Source organism: Acanthopagrus latus, chromosome 16, assembly GCF_904848185.1.
Source record: "Acanthopagrus latus isolate v.2019 chromosome 16, fAcaLat1.1, whole genome shotgun sequence".
Lineage (NCBI taxonomy): Eukaryota > Metazoa > Chordata > Actinopteri > Spariformes > Sparidae > Acanthopagrus > Acanthopagrus latus.
This window is the reverse complement of record NC_051054.1, coordinates 22139349-22167288: the sequence shown is the minus strand read 5'-3', so window position 1 is coordinate 22167288 and position 27940 is coordinate 22139349. Positions and strand designations below refer to the sequence as shown.

At 41.4% G+C, this 27940-nt stretch overlaps 1 protein-coding gene across 2 annotated transcripts; it reads left to right on the top strand.

Annotated features, from left to right (window-relative positions):
- The first annotated feature begins 380 nt into the window (after positions 1–380).
- On the top strand, positions 381–27560 carry pdss2 (prenyl (decaprenyl) diphosphate synthase, subunit 2). 2 transcript variants are annotated; one of them, XM_037071475.1, is made up of 9 exons: positions 765–886; positions 2218–2273; positions 7982–8116; positions 14020–14218; positions 21371–21445; positions 22403–22576; positions 23964–24095; positions 24990–25025; positions 27133–27560. In XM_037071475.1, the coding sequence occupies exons 2-9, from the start codon at positions 2239–2241 to the stop codon at positions 27286–27288; spliced, it is 942 nt and encodes a 313-aa protein (XP_036927370.1). In that variant the 5' UTR covers positions 765–886; positions 2218–2238; the 3' UTR covers positions 27289–27560. The 2 variants fall into 2 exon arrangements, with proteins under 2 accessions (XP_036927368.1, XP_036927370.1); XM_037071473.1 differs by lacking the exon at positions 2218–2273 and having other exon boundaries at positions 381–886.
- Positions 27561–27940: the final 380 nt, after the last annotated feature.

Sequence of the window (27940 nt, the reverse complement as noted above, 5' to 3'; positions counted from 1 at the left end):
AGGTATTGGACCGTCGTGGCACCGGAGATTGTTTTTTTATTTCTTCACAACTGAAGAGATTTTTGGCAGAATGATCGCTGACACGCTTGACATCTTTAATGACAGTGGTTGACAGTGACAGCAGCTATGAGCCAACTGGAGAAGTTTGTTTTTTGTCGAAGCTGAAGAGACATTTTAGAAATGTAGAAATTCAAGCCGTGGAAACTAAAAGTGAATAAATGTTCTATAAGTGTGGACATTAGACATAAAAAAAAAAAAAAAAAAACGTAAGGTTGTTAAAACTGTCTACTTTCTGCGACGGGGGTCAGTGGGAAGTGCTCTCCTCCGAACGGGGCGTGTCGCAATTTGACAACAGCTGTCATTACGTTTTACGACGTAACGTAATACGTTGTTTCAAGATGGCGGCTTACAGTGTCAGGTCGTGTGTTGTGAAACACAGCTCATAGTGGCAGTATTTTAGCTCTGTTAGGATTAACAAATTCTACGTTTTTACAAGTAATGCAAATGTGGCACAGTTTGTGAACGCGTGACAACGTGAGCGGCTGAATCTGGTGTAAAAATTTAAAGATGGCGGCGTGTACTTGAAAGACACTGAGAGGCAGCTGTGTCAAACTAGAAAACCACAACAGTCAGACAAAATGTTTCTCTCTACATGGTCGCGGCTGTCCTGCGGGGCTTTGTCCAGCGGAGGACAGAGGACGCTGAGCCTGTTCTCCAGCTCAGGACCTTCGAACTGGAATAAAGTTGTCTCCGACGCGGAGAAGATCGTCGGATATCCCACCTCCTTCATGAGTCTGCGGTGCCTGCTCAGTGATGAGCTCAGTAATGTTGCCATGCATGTCAGGAAGCTGGTCGGGACTCAGCACCCTTTGCTCAACACTGCAAGGTAAAACTGTTTAAGCACTCAGGTTAATACTTATATCACTGTTTTGGCATTAATTGAAATCACCACTCGGCTCTCAGTTTAACACTCAGAGATAACTGGTTTGTTTTGCAGTTGCGATAAGTCACAGCTTTATTTCAAACCCAGTGAGATCCGGAAGGCCACCGGGCAGGACTCATTTCATTGTTTGTTGATATTTGTTTTAAGACACGGCACAAACATAGACACACCTGACCCCACCTGCAAATACATCCACAGTATCCCCTTTCATTGGTCCATAGGCGTGTGGCTGAACAGCTATTGTTTGCAATCAATAGTTTTGTTTTCCAGTCAAGCACTGTGCAAAGTAGGTGATTGGTGTCTCTTAAAGACAGCTACCGGGTGCCTTATTCTGCATATAACAGCCCTGCCGTCATCTATCTGTGCACAGTTGATAAAATGTTATCATTCACTTTGCTTTTATTTGTACACTCGGTCAGGGAAGCACCTCATTGATTTGACAAACTTGTCAATTTGGATGGATGCATTTCTTTCGGTGTCTTTTTTTCATTTGATTTCTTAGTCGGATGTGCCAATGACTCTTTGCTCCTGTCAACACTATGCATAGACATTCAACATTTGACACATGAATGTGAGGACACAGAAGTTTACGATATTAAAGGTGCCCTGTGGACTTTTCCTGTAAATTAACTTATGGGTGTTTTTACACCTGCAGTGTGCTTCATTTGTAACCAAACCGAATGGGGGATGTCCTGATCCAGTTATTGTTTATTCAGCATTGAAGTGCTGAATAAACAATAACTGGATCAGGACATCCCCCATATCACATGAAGAAGTGATAATAGGTAGAGACGGGACATAAAGCAGGCTTCTCATGCAGTAATGATTTGAGACTTGATGATACAAAATAGCTGTCACACTTTTATGTGTTAAATGAACTGACAAAGTTCATGGGCTACAACATAGCACGGCAGTTTAATAGCTTTTGACATATTAATCAGGGGGATAAAACAACATATCTGTTACTATGAAATTATTTGACATAAATACACTCAGCAACAGACTTATTTATAAGCTCACTTTCTGAACAGTTCGCCATCAGCAGGTGGATTTATTGTTAGTATAACGTGTAGCAAAATGCATTTTGTGTAACCTTGAGCTCTAACTAATCTATGTAATCTGTTTCTTTTCTCATACGAATGTGTTTTTTGAAGTATTTGAAATCCAGAATTGTGAGCATCCATGTTTACTAGCTTACTGGGTAGTTCTTATCTGCATTTGTTAATGCATTGCTCTCTGTCTTGATGTGCTACTGTATCTCCATTTCTTCACAGGATGGATGGATGAATGAATGAATGAAGGAAGGAAGGACGGACTTAATTAAAGTAAAGTAAGAGAAAGTTAAAGTAAGAAAGAAGCAATGAACCGCTACATCTAGGAAGAAACTAAATCAAACTGCCAACAGTTCAACAGGTGATATACAGTGCATCTATCAGACCAAAACATACGTACTAACAAGAGGATTGGGGTCTCTAGAGAGAAATTGGAAATATCAGGAGGATTTTTTTGTGCTGAATTTGGTCTATGTGGAAATTTTAATCAAAGCGACATCATGAATTGGTTTGTCTTGGCATGAATGCTTCACTCTCACAGAAATTCAAAGACATCAAAAGACATCAAATCTTTGTTGGATAAATCCTATTGTGTTTTCTTCTGTGAAGTAAATATCAGGATTAAGGGAAATACAATCTATTGATTTATCCTTCAGACTAACGCAGAAGACACGACCATTACTATGTCGCCGTCTCTTCTTTTTTTGGTAGAAATCAGCTTTATTAGAGGTGCTCTCGAACAGACCCATGGCTGCACAAAGTCAACAGAGCTAATTTCTGACGTAACTGCACAGCCACAGTTACGTAGTAATGAAAGAGGAGCTCACACTGATGTTCTATCAAAGAAATCAGGAACCTAGAGAACCAAGGAAAAAGAACGAGAAGAGAGAGTCCTCAAACTCAATCCCGCCATGCAGACGGGTGTGTTGGAAACAGGAGCCCAAGGGTGTAATAACCTATACACCTAAATCTGATATGACAATCCATTTGGGTGTTGTAGCGGGGGTGGTGGCGGTGGTGGAGGGAGCAGACCTCTTGACAGTCTGACTCCTCACTGTCAGCTTGGGTTGGCTGGTTCGTATTTCCCACTGTGTCTCCGCCTTAGACGAGCGGCAGATAAAAATATCCACAATAGCAGACAGGCAGACCCTCGTGGAGTTGGGTTTCGGTTTTTCCTTTCCTTTCATTCTCAAAAACTGCAGCTCAGCTAACTTTGCCCCAAAGTGTGGAGTTACAGCGAGAGGACTGCGGCCCAGGAGGATAAACTTTACTTGCTTTAAGGACAGTCCTTGAGACTTTGACTTAGAATTGTATTTCCTTCCCCTGTTTTTGCAGATTTTTTTGTAATCTCAGGTTTTTATCTTCAGTATCTTCATCAATACGATGACGATTTGTCTGAACGGATTAGCCTGCATATATCAACTAAAGTGGACACATGAATGAGTGTTGGAATGAAAGATACTCTCAGGTCTGCAGACAGGTTTGCAGACACTGGAAATATTCTGCGTGGAATAATAATTTGTGTTTTTATGTTGTTTTTTTTTCTCAAAACAACTGCTGTTGGCTCATTAACGTTTCATGAATTTACCTCACCACCAAACTTCCCTCTTCAGCGGTAAATGACTGTGAAAGCAGCCTTCAAGTATCAGTCTCTGCTCTTACAGTGTTAGGCACAGAGAAGCTCAACCACTCCAAGTGCAGTAACAATACATTGGAGTGGATGTGGACTGTTTGTAGGCTTTAGCATTATGAATGTGTGCTTTGATTGAGGCCAGAGCAAGTCAAGAAATGTTTGCTGAATGGACAGAAGCACTTGGAGCACTCAGCTACTTCAAGATATTCCAAGCAAGTTATCAATGCGAAGACTTTTTTTGCCTCACCCTGCTCATTTCAAACCAGTGAGAAAAGCGTGGTGAAAAGAACATGCAGAAACATCTCTTTTGCAGCGACTTGTGTTTCGGATCAGCCGAGTTTGTAGCCAAATTCATGCTCTCTCAGAATCTTTGCAAAGTGTTTTCGAGGCAAGAGGCACATTGATCCCACACCACAGAGGACTCACTGCTGTAGAAATGGCCTCTTGGATCGGTGTGAATCCAATCCTGTCATGATGGTTATCTGTACAGGTATCTGCTGTGCGCAGTCGAGACAGCTGTATTGCATGGATTTTGTCCTTAAGCAAAGTGAAAGTATATTGGGCACACTCATTCATTCATTCAATACTTAGCCAGAAAAAAAAGGCAGACAGAGGATCAATGTAACACTACGAATGTGAGGTCATACATTTGCATGCATTAATTCCAGCCCCTTCGTACGGCAGCTCAAGTTCCCAAATTCCTGCGCTGCCGTTGCGCGGCAGAAGGCGGGGTGACCTGTTCACAACCCTTTAAAATGACAGCAGCCCATTTCTCTCTTTCCGCTCCCTCTCTCACTCTCACTATCTCCCCTTTTCCCCCATCATCCAAGCCCCACCCCTTTGCGGGAGGGCGGTTGTGATTGATTGATGTATGCTGGTGTGGATAGTGACATAAATATTAATCATCCGCCACCCTCAGGCCACGGGCTTACCTGGACTCCCCAAGAGCAGACTGGCTTCATCATTTTTTGCTCTCTAGCTGTTATCTATTCAGTGGGTGATGCGTCTGCGTCCATCAGTGCACCGGGCTAGTCCCTATTTTCCAACTCAGTAAAAATTTAGAGTGACCATAAATAAAACTGTAATGAAAGACAGCCCTCCATAATGTCAGCTGTGTCGTAATTTTATTTTGGAAAAGCCATGTGAGGTATTTTACGTGTTTCGGGGCAGGAACAGAGCTTCGGGGTATGTGTTTTGGGTTTTTTTTTTCTTTTCAGCACCACACAAACACTGTGAATCACTAATGCGTTTCTTCTGTCATCTTTTCTCGCGTTCTCATTTCTGTCTGGCCTCCATTCCCTCCATTTCTCCCCGTCTCCTCCCTCTCTTCATGCTTTATCTCTCACACCCACTCTCTGTCTCAGGTTCCTCCACCTCCTCCCCTGGTGCAGGGGTGGGTCAGAGAGGGTGGGGGGGTGGAGGTTGGGGCTGGTGGTGGGCTGAAGAGGCCGGTGTCTGGGCATCGAGCGGAGGGGGGCGTGGCCGCTTGTCTGCCTCGGAGCCCCTAACGAGAGCGTGATTCATGGCACAAGGGGCTCCCATAGGGACGGGATTAGAGGTGCTCTGTCTAACTGCTCCCCGGAGAGAGTAAAAAGATATTTAATCTGCCCACCACGCAGGCAGCTACCACTGGGCTTCGTGTGTGTGTCTCTACGGGTGTGCGTGTGTGTTTCTGTGAATGTGGCTGTGGAAGGTTGTTGGCTGGGGGCGGGACTACCCCCACCACACACTCCCCAATCCTAAAGATCCATACAGTCCTGCAGCAAAACTGATCAATTATTTTCCTCGTCTTTTTTTATAGCATGCACGGTCAACAATCCTGCATAGATTGCATCGTGTCATCATGTTGCAATAGTATTTGTGTCATTTAGTTTCATTCTTTGTCTACAGAATGAGACTGATAGTACTCTGCCAAGACCTGAAGTCCATTGAACAACTGAAATAGCATTAAACCAATGTGCAAGTCTAAATGACTACTACATATTGAGTATGAACTGTTTATACAGTATATGTATTTAATTGCCTTGTACTAAAACTGCATATTTTATTCACATTTTGAAGCATCGAAACAGTTTGATGGAAAATGGCAAATGGCAAAAATTCAAGAAAAAAATAAGTAAAAACCTCAACTTTACTTGAGGTGATTTTTGCCTTTTTGAAAAAAAATGAAAGGGGCTCTGTGGAACATCTGTGTTGTGTGTGAAGCTGGTAGTTTATGTTAGTGAACTCCATTTCTAAACTAGCGTTAGCTACTCTTACTCTCTGTTAGCAGAGGGGAGGGGGGCACAGAGACGAGGCAATCAATAACATAAAGTTACATCCTTTGGATCCGTTTGACCCGAGTCAAAGGGTCCAGTAGCTTAAACAGATCGTCAGCAGGCTTGTATAGACAACTGGGAGGGTCTGAGACGGACACAGTCTCATTTTTCACGTCACGTTCCAACCCATTCACATTTGGCCAATAAAGAAGTGATCAATGCATGTACATTGTTACAAATTGTTACATAGGGCCCCATTAATGTTTTTAATGAGAAATGGATACGCCTTATGTGAATAGGTTCTGGTGTTAACATTAAACTCACAGGAAATTAGACAAGGAAAAACTCCTTTAAACCCAGTTCTAACAGGTATATAAATTTACCTGCACATCTTTCAATCTTTAAACAAATCTGTCGAAACAAGTCTGTGTTTACCATTTTAATGGAGTTATCAACACCTTGTACCACAGCAAAAACTTTACAAAAGCAAATTGTAAAATACACAAAATTAGAAATCTCAACAGAAACTAACCTTGCTCTACGTTTGAGGAAACATGAGCAGATTCTCACCTTATTCACTCATGCGCATACATCTAAAGGAACATTTTAAAAGCATCAACAGTCCCCGCTACACTGTCGCTGCTTGGGGGCTGGTGCTGGCAATGAGTGTTGTGCACGTCAGTCATCTAGGAGCACGCAAACAGGCTTTTGTTCAAAAGTCTTATATTTATGCACGACACAAACAGAAATGTCATATTTCCATTGTGTTTTTGAAAAAGAAAATTCTCCCCTGTTTGGGGTTCAACTAGCATTTTAAATATGTCAGGGTTTTTCATTCCTGAACCTGTTCTTCTGTATATTTCCGTGCTCCAACACACCTGATTCAAATGAATAAGTGATTCTTAGGTTTCCGCAGAGTTTGATGACAAGCTGATCATTTGAGTCAGGCGAATCCCAGCAAGGGCACATTGTGTCATAGAAAAGCAACACGCATTCTTACATATGGAAAATGTTTCTAGGAAATTTAAAATGTTTACTTGCGCTTCAGCTTATCCAGCATTTTCTTGTGAGGGTCTGATCAATACCACGCATGTCCAACTCTCATCAGAGATGAGAAGGAAGCAAGATGGCTCCTTATCGTTTTCCATCATCAAATCCGATTAATGTAACATCCTTGCATCAAATCATTTTTATTTGCTAGATTTACTAGCCTGACAGCATTCCAGAGTCTTTTACTGCTCAGCAGCCAAAGTTAACACAAAGCAGTGAACATAGTGGAGCATGTAGCAGCATCAGAGATGGTGGAGCCCAAAACAGAGTTCAAGCATTGCACTACATTGGTTGGCTCTAAATGTTCACATATGTTGCTCTGTATCAGCAGGGTGTTAAAATGAACTGTTTGGCAACATGTGTGCTATGTCAGCTTCATGTGTGCCAATATGTCAGTATTGTGTTGACAGCTCTATTCCACTGCCACCAAGTGGCACCATTTAAGTCTGTTTTGTGTAACATTTTTTTACACCAGTAATGAATTTGCTGGCCAAACACAATCGCAACAAGCGACGAGGATTAGCAGCCTCGACTAGCCTTCACGCTGCATTTCACACTGAGGACCTCCCTAACTTGTCTTTGCTTGAAATCTGTAGGACTGCTTTTCAGCTCAAAGGAAGACGAGTGTTACTTTGGAAGTAATATGTTGACCAGCGGTATTTTCCTTCCACTTTTTAGCTATCTCATTTCAACAGTGCCTACTGGCTGTTTTCAAGCTGATACTGGTTCTCAAAGACCATTCATTAAAACAGGCTGTGGCAGTGGGAGCAGGTCCTAACTGAAATTAGGCTCCTCACAACAGTAGTGAGCTGGGCGTAGGGAAAGATGTTAGAAAAATAAATGCTAATAAATTGTTCCCATTGCTGCTTAGCGAGTTTAGACTATACAGTATACGGTACCTTGGCGTTTTGTAAACGGTGACACTCTGACAGACTACAAAGACATATTTGTCTACCATGTAAACTATTATTTAACATGTACTTTTTAATAATTGACACACTTTTAATGTTTGTCTATTTGTGTTTTATTGTGTTTTTCTTTGCAGGGGCTTTGTCTATGACAGCAAGAACAACCTTCAGATGAGGGGACTGATCGTGCTGCTCTTGTCGAAAGCCGCAGGGCCGAGCCACGCCTCCTCCGATCTCCTGCCTCAGGACATGGTCAGCGGCATCTACCCAAGGTAAATTACCTGAAGTTGCATTGTTTTACATTGGTTCTGAGTCATAAGATGGCACGTTGGTGTGTAGACTGCAGCTTTGTGCATCACTAATTCGATCCATCAAATGTCTGTTAAAGCTTCCACTATCCAGGAAGTTTCTGGCTTCTGGCTGCCTTATCTATGTTGATGTTTTTTCACACTCCCTAACATCTGTTACACTTCCTGAACACTTCTACTTGCTCTTGATGATGCAGGTATCAATATCAGCAGGATGCACCGATAAATCCTCTTCCTCTGCATGAAATTCCCCGAAGCCTACCTAACTGTCAAAATGCAATTGGTTGCTATTGTTTTTTGTGGTAACTAGGAAGCTAATTGGCAAAACATTGTATGAAAGATATTATGCCCTTGAGGATTTTCTTAAATGTTCTACCAACCTTAATCACAGTCATTGCTTTGTCTAAGGAATTATAACCATATCATAGTTAATTTCCACCAAGCCAATTCTTTCAGTCCAAAACAATAAAACCAAGCTCCATAGCTTTCAGTTTTACAATATTTCTGGTTCCACATATTTCTCATTCTCATGCAGTTGCTGCTTTGGCGAAACTGTAGGCAGTAAACATGTGTAACATTGCACTGTCGAAGCATAAATGTGCATGGCAAGCAGACCAAGAAAGGCGATGCTGCCACGTTTGTCCCTGTTACATGGCTACCGAAGGATAAATAGAGAAATAAAATCCTTGTGTCAGGTAATTCTATCTTGTCCTCTGTGGTTACCGTCCATATCAATTCCTGTAAATGAAGCACTGCATCATCTTTCGAATATGATGGAATGTGGGCGCAATACAAATACAGCCACAGTTACGAGATAGAAGCATTTTTTAAATTTTAATTTGGCTGTATTAAAATTATGACTAATTGGAATACAACTTTTCAGAAAGTCCCTTCAGTAGCCTCAGCCTTGCAGTTGCTGCTTTGTATTTAATTTGGCAGACAGTGAGATAATCATGAGATGTGCTGGATTGAAAAGCCTACTCAACTGTCTGAGTTTTAAAAAAAAAAAAAAAAAAGAAAAGAAAAGAAAAACCTTTCAGGACACATAGCAACCATAGCAAATGGCACATAGCAAAATCCAGACATATATTCACAAAATAAATGTTTGCATGTAGATTACCATCTCTCGGCTCTTGCTGTGGAAACTAAAATATGCCAACCAGAAAGTTTGATTCCTATTGAAGCCTCATTAATATGATGTCAATTATGCATTATTTGAGTTTTTAGTTATGCTAGGATTATGCACAGGATAGCAGTGTCAGTCAGTCTGTTTGTCCACAATTTTAGTTCAAATACTTACAAAGATAGGAGGATAGAGTGCTATGAGATATTGTATAGACATTCATGGTTCCCAGAGGATGATTTCTGTTGACTGATGATCCTCTGACGTCAATATTCTCTTTATCCAATAAAATATTTCTATGTCAAGTAGATGGATTGGCACCAAACTGTATTGGCTTTCATGTTTCATGGAGGATGAATCATATTGACATGGTGCTCCCCTTCCTCTTCCTTGAGTGCCACCAGCAGGATGACATTAGTGGTTTTGAGTGAAATGTCTCAGATACTGAAATATGAGTTACCATGTATTGTGGTAGATGTTATGAAGGGAACCTTGACAGTCCCCAGACAGTTATTCATGCACTACCATTAGGACAAGATTTCAGTTTGTCCTATACTACTGGTTTAACACTAAACAGCTGCAGATATATTGACATTGTCATTATCTTCAGCTGTACTTTTTTTAAGGGTTAGTTTGCATGTCAGAAAATGTGCATGCTTACATATTGACACAATTAGCTGGAGTGGATATGGACTCTTAAGTCTTGTTATGGGATAGATTCAAGAAAATATTGTTTTTGATCATTTCTGCAATTGAACACACTACATATATTGATTTATTAATACATATTTTAACTGTAAGTTAGTGTTAAATTGCTGTAGGTAGCACCCTGAGGTCCCCTCTGGCTTTCTCACACACATCGACTTCCAGCACGCAGCTCACAACAGGGATGTGGGTCTGTGCCAAGTGGTTTCCAGAAGTGGCTGCTGTGTTTGGCGTGGCTGTGTGCTGGGTGCCTGAAAGGCTTCTTTCTTACTGCAAGCTGGCACGAGGCACATGTGTGCAGTGGAGCCGTGTCTGTGCAGAAACATCCTAATATTAGAACTAATTGGAATAACCTGGGCGCCGCGTGGAAGCGCTTCAGCCCGGTCCCTTTCAGGCTGTGAAGGCCGAGCCGTGTCGGCAGGTTGTGTCTCACTACTGGACGAGTTCTTACGCGCTCACCTCGTGTCACAACCTGGCACTCGCATCGCTGCGACACTGGAACACCAAATCCAACATGCATCATTCCCTCACTCATGGTGTGATGGATAGTCCAAACCCAAACACGCACACACACACACACACACACACACACAGCATGACTTGATCACCTCATTTGCACTATCTTACTCTCTCTGTCTCTCCCCCCACCTCTCCTGGGCTCATTAGCACCTCTGATGGAAGAGATGGAAGGATGGAGGGAGTCGAGGTGGGGCGGGTTTGGGGGGGGGTGATTGAAACCTCCGGGGGATGGTCTCCTCCCTCCTGACAGGCAGCATTTGTAAAACATTTCCCACTCTGCTGCCTGACACTGATGATTCACCAAAGCACCACCATGATAGATAGAACGATAGAACGATAGAACGATAGATAGATAGATAGATAGATAGATAGATAGATAGATAGATAGAAACACACATACACACTCACACACAGTCGTTCTCATACGCACCACACCTCTTAATTCTTTGTGACAAATGAAAGCCATGCCAGTGAACACATCCCGCAGCCACACTGATGGACAGGCCACCTCTTTAAATCACACACAGGGATGCACTCACATCCACAAGGCTGTATTTGATGGTGAGGCAGACTGCGGAGGGAGGAAAATGGAACAGAACAGTCAGGACAAGGGGCGTGGTGAGGGGCGTTACACCTCAGCAAGATGGCATCGGTTGCTATGCAACTGGGCACTAAAGCTATTTATACACCGGCCCCCTTGTCCCCCTTTTTCCTCCCCAGGCTCCACTGCTTCTGATCAGGACTGCTAGATTGGAGGCAGAGCTTTGGGATGTGCATGCACCAGGGTTTGACTAATTTGGGTTTTGGGGAGGCCAGTACATTGTGCCATTGTTATACATAGTTATTAAGATAAGATTTGAGGTTACTACACCACAAAGCCATATACCTTTTTAAATGATAGTTTGGCGATGTGGATGTTATGTGCATTATCCTGCAAGAGGATATAGAATTGTCACTGGACATGCTATTAATGACACCACAGCTGCCTGTTCAACATCTTTAGGTGTATCACGACATTTTGAACAATTAAGCAAGGCAATAACAAAGATACATTTTCATCATTTTTGTTTTGGTGGTTTGTTGGTGGATTTGGCAAAACCAGATGTTCCCATGACTCTTAATTCTCAAAAGCTTTTCCCAGACATTTCACTATAACACAATACAGTACACTGACAGTGCAGAGGATACAGATTTGTCCATAACACCCACTACTTCTCTGAAAAAAAAGAAAAGATGCAATTGTTTGAGCCATTCATACAAAAGTAAAGATTTTGAAATTAAAGGGCTCAGATGCATATGTGAAAAAGTCGTATGAAGCTGTTGTGCAGATGAAGTTTATAAATGCAAGAAGCTAGAGAATGAAAGAAAATGCTGTACAGTTGTGTCCTGCTTCATCTGCTTTAGGCTCAAGGCAACATCAGCTGCTACAAGCATAACACACCCAAATCTCCACTTGAGTACTCAGTGATCAAGTTGCATTGTGGGTAATCTAGGCACTAGGTTCTACAAAAAGAGAATAACCATTTGTCTGCCTCTGCTGCATCGTTTTTGATTCTTTTTTTATGTCTGTCATTAGTCTAACATTGTTATTGGAGTGCATTGCTGAATCTCAGGAGTACTCTTTAATTCAGTTTTTCTCAAGGCTCCTCTAATTGATATTTTATGATATTTGATTTGTATGGTTTACTAAATCTATATTTCATATTTAAAGGGGTCTGTGCTTGGTCTGTGGTCTTTTCCTCATTAGTCACTTTATCACACTTGTCTTTGACTGATAGAATCTTAATGTGTAACTTATCATTTTTCATTTTGTATTTCTAAAGGGAAATTAAAAAATGTGAACAACAGTTTTTATTAAAGCATGCATCAGTTCTATGATTGGACTCTACAGCTACAACAGAGCCATAGTCAAACATTCACGAGTTGTCGTAAGCAAAGAAACTCTTATCATATCACACTTTAATGTCTTAGCCATATACACAAATTGTGTATTGATTCCATCCTAACTTGTGTATGTAAGTTGGTTTATATTTGCATCTTTACATGCATATGGACATGTAAAGCATTGAATGAAGCTCTATCAGATGGAGTAATGGCTGATTTAGACAGGAATGCTCCTCTTTAACTTTCCACACCTGCCTGAACAATATTTTCCACCTTGTTGGATTTGATGTATTGATGGGAAGCCAGAAGCATGGGCAGGTCAAAGGTTTGTCACAGAAAATCATTATCACTTTTGTTTTTTTGTGTTCAAGTCAAACAACCAAGTAAACCGTCACGGTAAGGCTGACCTTGGACTTGGACTAAAATTTAAGTTGTAATTTTTATGACCTTAAATCAGCCACAGCTCTTTGTCGCACACCTCTTGTTGCGACAATGAGTCCTCCTCTTGAAACCCGTCGAGTGTAGCCATCAGTCCGAGGCACCTTGAGAACACGACTGTCAATCTGTTAATTTCCTTTTATTTAAACCCTGAACTTATTAACTCTCATTCGGGGCGACTGTGTTGTTGCTCTGCGTCACCGAGCAGAGAAACCAACCAGACAATGGGTGTGATTGAGAGGCGAAATAGATGACATTATTGAATTTTAATCACATCTTTTCCACGCCGACGTCGAACACAGCAATTACCTGGCTACAAGATCCGTGTGTGTGTGTGCGTATGTTTAAGTGTGTGTATAGGAGGTTGGAGCGCAAGGCAGACGACTGGCTCATCAGGTTCTCACAGCGGCTGAAAGAAGGTCGTAAGTGGCTATCAGCGCACCCAACCCTGTCTGGATGGATCCCTCCTGTCGCAGCGTGGCGAGCTCCTTCCATATGGAGAGGGGCCTAATTATCCCCCACCAATGGCTGAATCAACATTTGATTATATCCTCCCTAAGGCTGCTCTGAAAGGCTCTATTCAAATACCACTTTTATGTCTTTTCTCTCATAATCAAGAATGGCTGTTATTTGCTAATGATAAGTTTAATTTCTTTTTTTAACGCAGCCCCTGACATGCTGTGCAGCAAGATGTCTGACATATCTGCCAGTTTATGCCCTTGAGTACGCTGATTTTGACTTGGAAGGTTTTTACACAAAATTGCAGTTGTAGAAAAATCTCTCATCATTATAAGATACACAGTAATTTGTTCTTTGAAGTTGTCTACTCAGTAAATGTTTCAGATAGCAGTTGAATGAAGTGTGATGGTGCCAACATTCTTTTGTCTGGCACATCTCTCCATCTGAATATTGCCATTTTATTGACTTAAATAACTGTTTCATTGCTTTTCCTTAAAGAATGAAATGCGACCCACATGTCTTTTGTTTTGATTGATTCCTTTGTGATCAGCCCACCTGTAGTGTGATTGAGTTTTCACACTTGCCATACCTATGTATTTCAGCAGCATAAGGACAATGACAGGGTTTCTGTCAAAAAGCTCTCTAACTGTCAAGTCTCAGAAATGCCTCTCTTAAAAGCAGTTGACAAAAAAAAGCTGTGATTTTTTTTTTAAATATAAACCTTCTTTCTGTTTTATAGCCAGCGGAACTTGGCAGAAATCACTGAGTTGATCCACACGGCGTTCCTGGTGCATCGCGGGATAGTCAATCTTAAGGAGTGGACCGTTTCAGATGGCCCACTGAAGGACATGCAGTTTGGGAATAAGATGGCTGTCCTGAGCGGCGACTTCCTGCTGGCAAATGCGTGTACAGGACTTGCCCAACTGGATAACACTAAGGTATCCGATCTGACAGTAACAAACTGTAGTCCTGTGACATATCTGACTTGACATTAGTGATATACACCAATCAGGCATAACATTATGACCTCCTGCCCAATATTGCGAAGGTTGCCCTTGTGCAGCCAAAACAGCTCTGACCTGTCAAGACAAGGAATTAAAACCTCTGAGGGTGTCCTGTGGTGTCTGGCACCAGAGCGTTTTATAGTGGATCCTCTGGGTTCTTTATGTTGTGGGGGCGGGGCCTCCATGGATCCAACCTGCTCAGTACAGCTTACAGATGCGTGATCAGATTGGGATCTGGGGAATTTGGAGGCCTGGTCAACACCTTGGGCCCTTTAAAAGAAATATATCAAAACTTTTTTTCAGTCACTTGAATATGGTTCAAACACTGTGTGACAAAGATATGAATGGAAAGCAGTTTAGAAACTTTATGAAGTTTAGGGTATTTGTTAGATATGCATTGACTAAAAAATCCAATATGTTGCAAATTACAAATGCGTCTAAAGTTACATGGGGCACTTTAAAAAATTTTAGGCATGTCTACATTAATATATAGCTTATATTTACAAATTATGAATTTACATCTTTATATTTAGGTAATAGGTAGGTGTATGAGCAACATATTAATAAGTCACTGGCAAAACATTATTTGAAGAGATGACCAATGCCTCTGCTACTGGTTGCAGAGTGAACTCTAAAAGTACTGTAAGTTAATCCAATGTGAAAAACAAACAAACAAAAAAAACACCCAGTGTGCTTGTAGCCTTATTGTGCTCAGTCACAGGGTTAACATTATATAGCAAAGCGATATTATGATCAATAAGAGTGACATGACGGTTGTCAGAGAAGAGTAAATGACGGGGATGTTAATGTTGTTATTCATTCACTTCCAGGCCAGCAGTGCATTTCACAAAGCAATAACGATTATTATTTATTATGTGTGTTTTCCATGTTTTTCCACAGCAGAGTACCTGTAGTGCACATATCCCAGTTGGTCATTTAATGGAGCATTTCATAGTCGCTTCAGTATCCTTGTGTTTTATTTTGTTGGATCACTGTAATGTTTTAGGCTGCAATTTCCAGATAATCTTTTCATTCAACCATTGTGGCCAAGTTATTTTCAAACTTGGAGGTCAGGGCCCCAGGCAGAGGTGATCAGCAACATTTGATTGGTCTAAGGTCTCTGAATTCACCACCACATATTTGTTAGGCAACTCAAATACTGTAGGTCTGGAGCTGTTCCCACCGATGGCGGTCTCTTCCAGTTAGAGAAGCAATTGAGCGTTTAGGACTCAGAAATGCCAGATTGATTCTGCAGATGTCATTTTCCTACATGCCAAACTAGCAACAATTATGACAAATAGTGACAGAAAATTGGTTTCTGGTTTCTGCCAGAGAAACAGTCGACCAATCAGACTGATATTGGGAAGTCATTTTCCTATATAACTTGTTAGCTACCTACCAAGAACAATGAAAACCGGCAACAATTATGGATGACACTGACTCAGTTTATCCAAGTAGACCTACAGAAATAACAGCTTTAAAATCACATTTTCTTAAAAAGAAATGCTATAACATTAAAGGTAATCTGTGTATTTTGTGATCTCTAGTAGTGCTCTGGAGCTTTGTTTTACTAGTGGGTGCTAGTTTTGTTGATGTTGTGCACACACGTGGGCAGTCTGATCCACATTCCAATTTCATGCTGTTCGGCAGATCAAAGGTTGACAGTTGTCATGTATCATCAAACGTAGCAATGCGCCAACAAAGGCTGGGAAGAACAATGCGTCAAGCATACATGCACAGAATTAAACAAGGCACCATTTTGAATATAAAAAAAGAAAATGGGCTTAGTAAATGTTTTATGAGCAGGGAAAAGTCGTTAATGTGTGTTAGACCCAATGTAACGGCCATTGACTGCTTAAAATATGGTCAGTTTTCTGGAGTTTTCTTGTCTGAAAATGTAAGCCAGTGTGAAAGTAACCTAAGCCTTTCTATTAGCCAGCAGGGGGCAACTCCACTGGTTTCAAGAAGAAATCTGATGTAAGAAAACAGCATCATGAGAGTTTATGGTCTCAATCACTAGTTTGAAGTCTTCATCTATACAGCATGATGTTCATTTTGTTGATTATGGTCCCATTTACAGTTAAATGGATTATAAAGCAGAGTGTGCTTTAAGGCGTGGCTTGTGACTGACAAGTAGCTACCATGGCATATCCTCAATCAGATCGAATCAGGATGTCCTCTCCAGCTCCACCCTCTTGCCAAATATGGTCACTGCTGCCAAGATGGCAATTGCCATAATGCCAAACTGTAAGCCTCACAGTGGTAGTCCACAAACCAATGGGTTTCATCACAGTGCTTTTACACTTTTTGAACAACAGGCCATTTGAACAGCAGAACTTCTGATTGTTTACCAAAACATCTCCACATGACAACTCAGTGATAACTAATTCTAGTAACTACTACCACAGCTTTCATGTCAGTGGACACATAGGTGTGATGGATAGGTGATTGTACTGATTGGTTGGGGCAAAACAAAACAAATTGATCTCCCCTTGAAATCAGACATTACAAATCAATATGATCCAACTCATGAGTTTTACCTTTTTTGAGTGGACGACGCAAATATGGGAACCAATGGTTTAGGTGGTACTGTGAGATTATCATATATGTTACATGCAATTTCTATTCTGTTTTTTGTGTGTTGAGCCATGGTAAATATAATCTTAATACTTAGTATTCAGTTCATTTTAGGTGTGTTTCACTCTGGTTATATAAAACAAATGATTTCTCATCTGGGAAAGGATTTTCCTCAAAAACCTCTCAGCCATGGGTCTTTGCAACAGCATGTGGAAGGTCTCATGTTCTGATAAATTTACAGACTCTCATCCAAGGACCCTCGATTACTAACACTCAAGCTCTGACATTTGATGGCGTTCTCCCTGTTTCTTATGGTAGAGGATCTGATCATTAGACACCATAGACACGTCCTCCTTGGGAATCCTTCTTATTGAGTTATCAGTTTTGGACGTGTGTGTGGTGGTGGTCTTGTAAGTGCACCACAGATCATATCTAGGGCCTAGCGTGGTAACTCCTCGCTGACAGATGCTGTCACCACGCTGTTCTGTCAGAATGCGGTTGCCTGAGTGGATCAAAATAACCGTTTCTCCCCTCGTGCCATCAGCCGGACCAGCCCTTATCGCCTTCCCCGACGCTTCTTATTCAGCACACTCTGGTTTTATGTCTGCTCTATGGCAGCCAGGAGAGACACTCCTAAAATATGATGCAAGTGGTATCCATGGTGCTGCTTCTTGTGTGGTAAACATAGCAGGAGTTATTATGAAGCAACATTTTGTTTAAAGATAATTCTGAAGGTGTGGCGTTTACTTTACGGTGCTAATTGGCTTTCATTTGGATTTGCAGCATTACTATGAGAGATAATTAATGCTGTGTGGCTAAGCTACAAATTACAGTAATGGAATTGATATTGTTGTGTCCCTGTAAGATGAAAAACACAGTGAGAAATAAATGATGGCAGATCTGCTGATGACCTGATTCAATCACTTTAAGTGTGCATTTACACTAACCAAGTTAGCATCAGTTCAGTCGAAGTTTTGGAGCATCTGTTCCTTTAGTGTGGTTCATTATTAAGGTGAGAAAAATGTCAGACTCCGGTGACAGTGCATGAAAATGTTAAATCCTTTTCTCCTAAAACAGAGCTGCAGTGCTGTTTTTAAGGAGTGTGAATGTAATCTGAGGCAACCACAGGAAATGTCGGCAAAGTGGACATTTTTAAGGGTAATAAGGAGATGGACATCTGATAGCCAGCAGTTACTCATGTTCAAAAAGGTTAGCAAAACAAAATGAACAGAGGGCAAATCACAGTATGCACCAATGCTAACGTACAGCTGTTTTCATGAAGCTGTTCTTCACTGGTTTATGGACAGCGGGGAAATTAGATTATTGCAAACAGGAATGAAGAGTCCATCATGTTGAGATAAAGTTACAGGAATGGGATTTGTTTTTTAAACTGGTGGACCTGATTTGCTATTGAATCTGTAACAAATATGTCACCATTTTTTATCCCAACAAACATTAAAATGATTTAGATGAGTAAGACTCTTGGTAAATCTATATTACTTGCTACTTATATGATATCATCCTCCAGAGATATATCTGTTTTTGCAACAGATATTTTTTTTTGGGGGGGGGGGGGGTTTTCTTAACCTTGGAAAACGGCAGGTGACAAAACAACCTCAGCTTAAGTTCACTGACCCAGTTGCTTCCTCTGAAGTTTTTAACTGCAGAAGATGATCTTCATTAGCTGACTGAATAAATTGTCCAGCTAAACTTTTGAGCAAAAATGAAAAGGATGTCCATGCATTCAGATCAACAACATTTTCATGATAATACCAGCATGGACAAAGGGTGTGAGATGGTTAAAAGCTACAGAGAGGGTGGAGCAGGGGACGATACCCCGATTTGATCTGATTGAGAATTCAAGGACAAACCATGGTTGCTTTATTGTCTAATCAACTCTAAATGGAAACATAATTAACAAAATTAACTTCATGCTGGATTGAAGTAGGCTGGAAACTAGAGATTGAGAGCATACACTTATTAGGAAACTGTTTACTGAAGTAGAATACAAGGTGAGATGTAAGGTCATTTATCATAGGCTTACATACAGTCAGACTTAGTTTTGAAACCAGTGGAGTCGCCCCCATCTGGGAGATTGCAGGTTCATCATGCTGTGGTAATGGCTTCACTTTCCAGACTTTCCAGGAAAGCTTTGTCCAATGATTTGTACAGTCAGTGGTCATTCTCTAGAAAACACTCAATCCTACATTTCCCATGATACAACTGGAATGCATCTTTCATTGAACTGCCTTGTCCCCCAAGATGACATCATCAGTATTATTATTTCCAAATGTTTTTTCAATGTTCCTGGAGACTCACAGAAGACATTATACAACTTTTCGCACAGGCTGACTTGTACTCCACACGATGAGTAAATTGAACCTAAGCTGTGAAACAGGTGAAGTGGCCCTTTAAATCCTGCATCTAACCTAGTTTAGTTCCTAAGGATGAATAGAAGATAGATAGATTGTTGCATATTTAAACCTAGAAACACCCCAAGGTAACATAATAAAGGCTGTAAATGCTTTTCTTCTTACTCATCTGCTAATTCTCTGGTATTTATAACTCTAGCACCTTTAAAGTGTGTGAATCTGTGGGCAGTCTGGTGGTCAGTGTGCTAAGCAGTGGATTGTCTCTCTTGTGTGTGGTTATTGTACCAAATGTTGATAATACATAGGGTGGCATATGAGTAGTTCTGCAGCTTTCAAAGTTGTTCCTTATAAACCAGCCTTCATTTTTCTTTTAAGGCAGTGAAAGCGATGGAGATTATGTGTCGTGGCCTTGAGAGGAAACCTATGCCGCTACTTGTATAAACTGTAAAGTAATCTCACTGTGGGGCTCCGGTTTCTCCCCCCTCGCAGACCTGTCGGCAAAACACGATCTGGCTGGATTTGGGAATGGAGTAAGGGGGAGGCAGGGGGAGAGCTTATCTGATACTTTCCAAAAAAAGACCCCCACCGGCCCCCACTTCCCAAGGCAGGCAGAGACACCACATCTGGTAATACTGTAGGCACATTGTCCTTCCAGGTCTGTGGGCGAAGCTCGGGTTTCCTCAATATTTTCCCCTGGTGGATTCAGTTACCCAAAGGGCACTGCGAGGCTGACGGAGCAGCCAGCGTCACCAGACTTTTTTCTGATGAACCAAGGATGTCTGGGATGGGCTGAAGGAGCTCTAAATTTAACCTCATTCATCTGAAATGTACAGGCGTGGCCCCCACTCCCCCGTCCACACTGTTCTCTGTGGCTGTGAATGGAGGACAGGAAGATCAGCTTGAGATTTTTACTCATTCATTAGATCGAGACTTTGAATAATGATTTGAAAAGATGCAGTCTCTCCTCTGGTGGCTGATAAAGGACCAGTAGTGTTTCTCTAAGCTAAAATGTAGTCATGCATGCCCCCTGTAAGAGGAAATGGGCAACTGCAGTTTTAAACAAAGTACTCAAATCTCAACAAAGCAGGCTGTGACAGTTATTAGCTCTTCATGTAGGTTGTTGTCCCTACTTTAGAGGAACACATATTCTTTAATGCCATTTTCCCATAATCAGTACATTATTCCTATAGATTTTATTGATCAACTTGTGCTGAAAAGACTCTACAGCCTGGAGATATAGGAAGCAGTTCTTTCTCATATTCCAATTTTCATTTTCTCTCTTCCATCTTTTTGTGCAACATTGACAGAAAACCACAATTATGTCGATCCTTAAAATATGAACATATTAATATTGTTAGTTAATAAGCTGCAATGCTCAAAGGCACAAATAAAATAAATCTTCATTAAAATTTGGGGAGAAAAATGAGAGCAGAGTGGCCCCCAGAAGTCAGATCATGACTCCAAAACAATGTTAACCCCTCTGCTTTCTGGACACTGTGTGATTTCTCGCCATCTGCCTTTTAGCTCGATTTCAGCCCCTCAGACAGGACAGACACCTGATCCCGCCTGTGTAGACTGGACTCCTCTATAAATACAAAGTATAATGAATGAAGGGCGCTCTGCTTCATGAAATCAACGGGAGCTCCTCCACGGCCTGATAATGAGCAGCTGAGTTTACAGCAGTTCACCTGGTTTCCCGACCCTCCCCTCACCTCTGATTTATTCACCAAACCAGCTGTTCAGACGAGAGCGCTGTTAGCTCGCGCTTCAATCAGGGGAAATTGTGGTTTTTAATTACACATGTCACGGACGAACTGAGTAGCGCGTCAGTTTTGATCAACCTCATTTACATCTGCGTTTGAGGAGTTTAATCGATGCTGTTAGTCAGAGTGATTTATAACGAGGGTGTAGGTTATCGGTTCAGTGCCCCAGTCCAAGGACACTTTGAGAGCACTTGTGGCTATTGATGGACATGTTGACTGTTGTGCAGATGAAACCTGTTATTTAACGTTCTCTTTTCTCCATTCAACAGATTACAGAGGATGGTGTATGAATGTGAAACTTTGATTTTCTGATAATGCCCAAAAAATTTGATTCTAACCCAAATGTGTCATGTTTTTTTGTTTCTGTCTGACAGGTTGTTGAACTGATCTCAAGTGCCATCGGCGATGTAGTTCAAGGACTCTACTATGAGAATCACAATAATAATGAGGTAAAGCATCTGTTTTTCTTTCTATTGTCTGGCTGTGATGTGGGGCAGTAGAGCGAAACAACCTGTGAGAAGTGTTGGAACAGTGCATCATACACGACAAAATACAATATTCTGCAGTTAATTTGAAACCAACTTTTGAGTGATAAATGACTTGATGACTTGAGAATATGAATATGAACCAGCAATGAATTGATCCTCTTAACTATGTGCTGCCTCTCATAGTTTTTGTGTATCCAAAGCGCGATAAATATCCTTCCTCTGTGCCAAAGAGCTCGATTCTTGTCTAAAACATTAATGAGCCTTTTCTGTGTGTGCACTGTCAGACTGAACAGAGAGTGAGAAACAGCAGCTGGTACCTGTGCATCAATCCTGCAGAAAATCATTGATGAAAATGTGTCCAACATTTAGATTTCGTATGAATAAAAATATTAACATAGTTTTGATAACACTATCACAGAGCACAAAATGTGGATTACAGCTTATGTTAATTGTGCCCAATAAACGTACTATTTGCTGTTTGAGTAACAAATGCTTGAGGATGGATCACCATCTTGTGACGGAGACTCTACTATCCAGATCAAACTCCAACAATGATACATCTGCGCAGAGATGTGCTATTGAGCCTTGTTATACCTTTGGTGTTGATAATGTTTTATGCTGGACTCATTTGTTGACATAAGAGAACATATTAAAAGTGTTTGCAGAGCTGTGGGACTGTAATTCCTGCTCTGGCGTGGCATCTCTCTCCCAGCTTTCCTCGGCTCCAAATTACTACAGAGCTTGTGGGAAATACTCTGTTGAATTGCTGTTACTCTCCAGTGCACAATCGGTTACACACTGAATTCTGAAATCACAGAGCGAGGAGGGCTTGTTTGGATTGGAGTACCCTGTTGGAAGTTTGAAACTGCACTGCAACATCTCAGGCCCGTGGCGTCTCTGCCTCTGTTTGCTCTACAGGAGAATAGTCTCACCAATGGCATCGACGTGGCGGCGTGGGAGGAGCAGGCGTTCCTGTCCCACGGGGCCCTGCTGGCCAAGAGCTGTCAAGCTGCGATGGAGCTCGCCAAACACGACAAGGAGTCCCAAAGATTGGCGTACAAGTACGGGAAGCACCTGTCACTAGGCCACAAGGTAAGTCTAATCTGAGCAACCCACCCACCACACAGCCAGGGAAGTTGGTCTTTGGAAGATAAATCAATGAGGGTCAGGTGCAGTGGGCTACCTGTTGAGGTAATGGCAGGCGGATGTCATAGTAAGAAGCTGACTGCTGATAAAGATGTCTTCAAGCCAAGCCAAGAGTAGTGACACAATAATATATATAAGACCTGCTTCGGTCATTTTACATGAAACATGTATTCATTTGTGCTCCTGTACTTGCTCTTGTCATTGGGTTTAAGTGGGTGCGGATGATTTGAAAAACTGGTATGTCACAAGCAACATCTTCCATCAAAGCTCCATGACAGTTGTGGGGTCGTTTGATCAGCCCTCACACATTATGAAACAAATTAGCTGGCTGACGGAGGATGCGGTCCCTTGATGTGGTCCCTGTTTCTGGAGTGAAATGTCGAGAGAAGATTTGACTCTGCGGTAGCAGAACACATAATACAAATCATCAGAAACTCCTCTAGGTAATAGTAGGATAAGTAAACACGAGTAACAGTCTGTAAAAGCCTGTGACTCTCTCCATTCAAAAACAAAAATGTGTGAGTGACTGTTGGAACATTTAGTCCTTGAATATAATACAAGCCCCCACTTTTTGAAATGTAATTTCAAGAAAACAATATTTCCTTACATTCAGGCCAATATGGTATGAATTTGATACAGTCTGTGTCTGTACTGAGACTTTTTCGCTGGCCACCGTACACGTTTTTGTTTTTTCGATCGTCTCACTGATCTGCAGTAAGGAGCACTATCTATATTGTCCTCCTCTGCCTGGGTGAATAATTGGCCTTTTTGAAGTTTAACAATATTATTTCACTTTTGAAAGAAAACACTTCACACTGTAGCTGAAACAAATATTGGTGAAAGAGGACATGGGGGTGCATATGTTTCGAGTTCCTTTAACTGAATTCATTTTGAGTGTCTTCATATTCTCACATCTGAAACAAACAAGAAGGGAGGTTGACTTGCACCAAGCTTAAATTGGTATGTTAATGTCGCACATGATGTAGATTTTGAAACATTTTTCAAGGTGCTGCTGAATCTTCCTGTTGCTGGCCTCAAAGTAATTCATAATGGTCCCACTCTCAGTGCCGTGCTCCTGCTGTGGCTCCCTGTAGCTGCCTGTCTGCGGCTACAGGGAATCTCAGCATGAGTGGAAACAGAAATGAGGTCTTTGAAGGAGAACCGTCCTCATCAGGCTAGCTGTGTGTTTCATGCTGCTCATTAACAGGGTCACTCAGCATGCATGTAGGCTGAATGCACACTCGCATGTTCAGATTTTTCACCACTGGGCTGGTCTAACTGGTTTCAAAGTAGAATCTCAGCCCGATTGACAAACGTGCTCTCCATTCTGCAGCTGAACTCTGACCTGCAGCCGTTTGTGAAGAGCAACATGGCCGAACCGACGTCGTTCTGTTTGAGCGCCGCCCCCGTGGTTTTCCACCGTCAGATCATTGGTACGGAAAGATGGCTTCAACTGCTGCAACAGGTACACACTGGTTAATGCCACCACTGCAGCAGCTACTTTTATTTTTTTGTGCTTTTTTTTTGTTGAAGTTCCTTTTTCCATGGAGTCTTTCAGTCACTTATAATATTATCCATGTAACATGTCTACAATGAACAGATGTCTTAGCTGAAATAGTGCAGTCTGTTCAGCAGGAAATATCTCAACTACTGGATGGATTGTCATTAAATTTGGAATTCAGAAGATGAAGCCTTTATGGGTGGTTGCCTGGTTTCAGATGTTTCAACAAGTATGGGGTGGATCAACTTTAAATTTGCTACAGATAATCACTTCTCCATCAGGATGAACTTTAATCACTGTGGTGATCCAACAGCTTTTATTCTAGCTCCATTATCAAGTCAGATTTTTCATTTTCATGTGTAAGGTTCACTTCCTTACACACTCATTGCTGGCATTTTTTGGGATAACCTGTGTGAACTTATTTGAATTTTGATTATCATGATGTTGTATTGAGTTTACTCAACCTGGGTTTGGGGATATATTGGCCTTGAAAAATATGTCAGATTTAAATCAGGCAGAAGAGGGTTTGCAGTGAGTAAATGGTGCAACCTCAAAAACCACCTCATTTGAAGGAAAAATCAATTATGCATGTATGTGACGTGCTGATTTAGCAGGATCTAATTGAAGGAGTTTGTCAGGAGTTATTTTCTTGACAAATTCAGATTATTTCTCTTCAGTGTAGTTTAGATGTTTAGTTGATTAACCCCCAAAATGTCTTACAAAAAAATTCTTTTCAATTCTTCAATTTCATATCATTTAACCTGTTTAAAGGTCAATAAAAAAATGACAGTAGTGTTAAGGCAACTTTTAAACTTGGGTAATTCAATTGCTAATCATATTTTCTCTGTTCTCTGCAAGGCAAAGACTCAGAGAAACCAACTGGATTACTCAAAGGTAAGGCCACAATAGCTCCATTTTTCATGATTTTATCTTGTTGTTGTCACCTGTTTACTTCCTGCCATGGCAGCTGACAGAGCCGTCAAAGAAGAAACAGGACGTCTTTTCACTGTAACCTATATCAAAGTTGAGAAATGAGCTTTCCAAAGTCAATGTGGGAGGGAAGGGGGAGGGCGATCGGGGTGCAAGAAGAGACCGAAGCTACAGAGGAGGGGTCTGATGGTGTTGGGGGGGAGTTATCTGGTCCCGTCTGAAACCAGAGCAGGAAGGATTAGTTACTGAGGCCTATTTGTGGAGGAGACACTGAGGCTCTGAGACAGTGGCATTGTGAGAGAATCTCCTTCAGCAGACCTGTCGAGAAGGGGACATGGGGAGAAGTTTGAAAGGAAGGAGAGATGAGGGGACACGAGGAGGAAAGCTGAGAGCAGGACACAGGGAGGGATAACATTTTGGGGAAGAAAAAGAAAGACCTTGGGCCACAGGTGTAGAACTTTGCTTTGATTCAGCACAAAGATGGGAACGGGTACATACAGGAACTTTGTGCATTTACAAATTGTGTAAATGATGTAGAATGTATTTTGAGCTCATTAAACTTTTGAATGTGTGGATTAGTCTTCCCTGAAACATCCCTGAAAAGACACTTTTTATTAAACAGATTTTTCCAGTCCAGTCTGGTTAGAAGTGAATATTGTTTGTCGTATTTTGCACTAATAATATAAGAACATGAGACAACATGACAGAAGTGAGGGTGACTGCAGTCAGCTGTTGTCTTCCAGCAACATTCACCAAGACATAATGACCAATCACAGCACAATTTGCTTTCAATTTCATGTTTGATATAAAATGTATTTATGTTAAACCCATTTTACTACTATATGACCATATACTCCTGAACAGTTGTTGGTATGTCATCATAATTAATTGTGGTAAAACACATTCTGTATAGTTCAGTCAGCAAGTACAAATGGCTTGATTTAAAAAAAGGACAGTAACGTTTTTAAGCAAAGATACTTTTCAATTATCCAAATACTATTTTATTGAAAGATATCACAGCTGAAATACTGTGTGGAGTTAGTATGTATATTCTAATTTCTTCTGAAATGCAGGACATGGTGGGGGAAGGATAATTCGATGCAGAACAAAACAAGGCTAATGCATCAAATGGTGTGAAAAGAGGGAGAGCAAGATTTTTTTTTCTAAATTGAACAAGCAGACAGGGTGATGCAGAGTTCGGAACCTGCATTTTTTTTTTTTTTTTCTAAGAGAGAAGGAAGGCCTACGGGGCTTTCCACCTCCAGAATTCATGAGGTAAAACGCCCTCAGCAAAAAGATGTCCCAACACACCAGCAGTAAGGCACAAGGAGACGCCCAAATTCACTCAGTCTGTATTCTTTAGCTCTTGGTTGGGACTGACTTGACTTGATGTTTTCCACTTCCTCATTTATGAAACGCATATGTTGTGTGTGTAAGTCCCAGGCCTAGACTAGACTAGAAATTGTCAAGTACTTTTATTGAGATTCAAACAGAATTATAATATAAGTCAGACCATTCAAGAATGTGATCACAATGTGGAAAACAAAGACAAGTATTCTCAAAAAGCCATCACAAACACTATTGATAATTGGATGGGTGTGAGATTTTAATTCCCAATACTCGCACTTAGTTCAGTTTATGACCTGGATTGTTACATAAAATGTCCTGTCCTGGGATCTGGTGCCATAATAAGTCCACTGGAAGGCAGGAGAGGTGTGAGATGCCTGGTAGAAAAACCTGCAGATGAATAAGACTCAGTGCAAAGGCAGTCTTGCCAATTTTTTTTTTTAAATATAACTCACCATGATGAGCCTGAAATGTTTCCCTTGTAGTTAAATATGGTAAGCTGCCTCCAGCTGTACCAGGGGCAGCATGCAAATACATGATTGTGTTATACAACAGGTTTCCTGTAACTAAGAGAAATGCTCTGCTTCTGTACAATCCAGTTTTTACCCTCATTTTCAATGCGCTAACTTTGACTGTCTCGTCACAGTTTGTTGTGTTGACAGCTGGATAGTAACAAGAGTGACACTAACGTGACAAACTAACGTGTGTTTTCATCCCTCGACAGCTTTTGGCAGCAGTTAAGTCGGAGAAAGGCGTGAGCTCGGCTGTGGACTTATGCTGTTACCATGGCAACAAGGCTCTGGAGGCCATCCAGGCTTTCCCCTCCTCCGAGGCTCGATCCGCCTTGGAGAACATCGCCTCTGCCATCACCAAGATTTGACCTGGACTCACACACACACACACACACACACACATACTCACACAGCCTCTGAATGCTTGAAGTGTCTTTGTCTGCACAGGCAACAGGATGAGAACCAGTGAACATTTGACATTTCAGAGACAAATGAACTTCTTATGAGCCAGGTGCTGGCTCATGTCAGGAGAAACTGCTCTGCTCTGTTGTGGATGACAGTGTGCATCAGAAATGCAGTGCCTGTATCCATAAATGGTCATCATTAAAAACAGAATTAAAAACACATTACTTCAGCATCATGTCATGCGTTGTGTTGGCTCTAATATGTAACCCTCCGATCCTGTGTGGAGGAAATATCACACCAAGCTGCATTTTAAAACCTGGCACTTTATTGTTACCTTGCTTATCAGCAAAGGCACATACCAGGCAGAACGTAATTTAAGATGTTTTGAGGAATTGTTATTGTCATCTGGAAAATGTGCCATGAACGGCAAATGATGCACCAAGCAGCAACAAAATTTCATCTTTTAGATTCACCCAGGTTCACCCTGCTCATTACTGCACACCTCAGATGAAGCTGAAATCATAGCCACTGGATGTAGTGGGTGTTTGCCAAATTGAAGAGCAGCTCTAAATCAGTTGTGAAAATGTCTCAAAGTCATGTTCTACCAGGTATGCA

Excerpts from the sequence above, each read along its gene's own strand:
- pdss2 (XM_037071473.1), top strand. The coding sequence starts at position 639 with ATGTTTCTCTCTACATGGTCGCGGCTGTCCTGCGGGGCTTTGTCCAGC. Across the intron at positions 21,446-22,402 it reads AGAATCACAATAATAATGAG|GAGAATAGTCTCACCAATGG; the intron begins GTAAAGCATCTG and ends TTTGCTCTACAG. Across the intron at positions 22,577-23,963 it reads ACCTGTCACTAGGCCACAAG|CTGAACTCTGACCTGCAGCC; the intron begins GTAAGTCTAATC and ends TCCATTCTGCAG.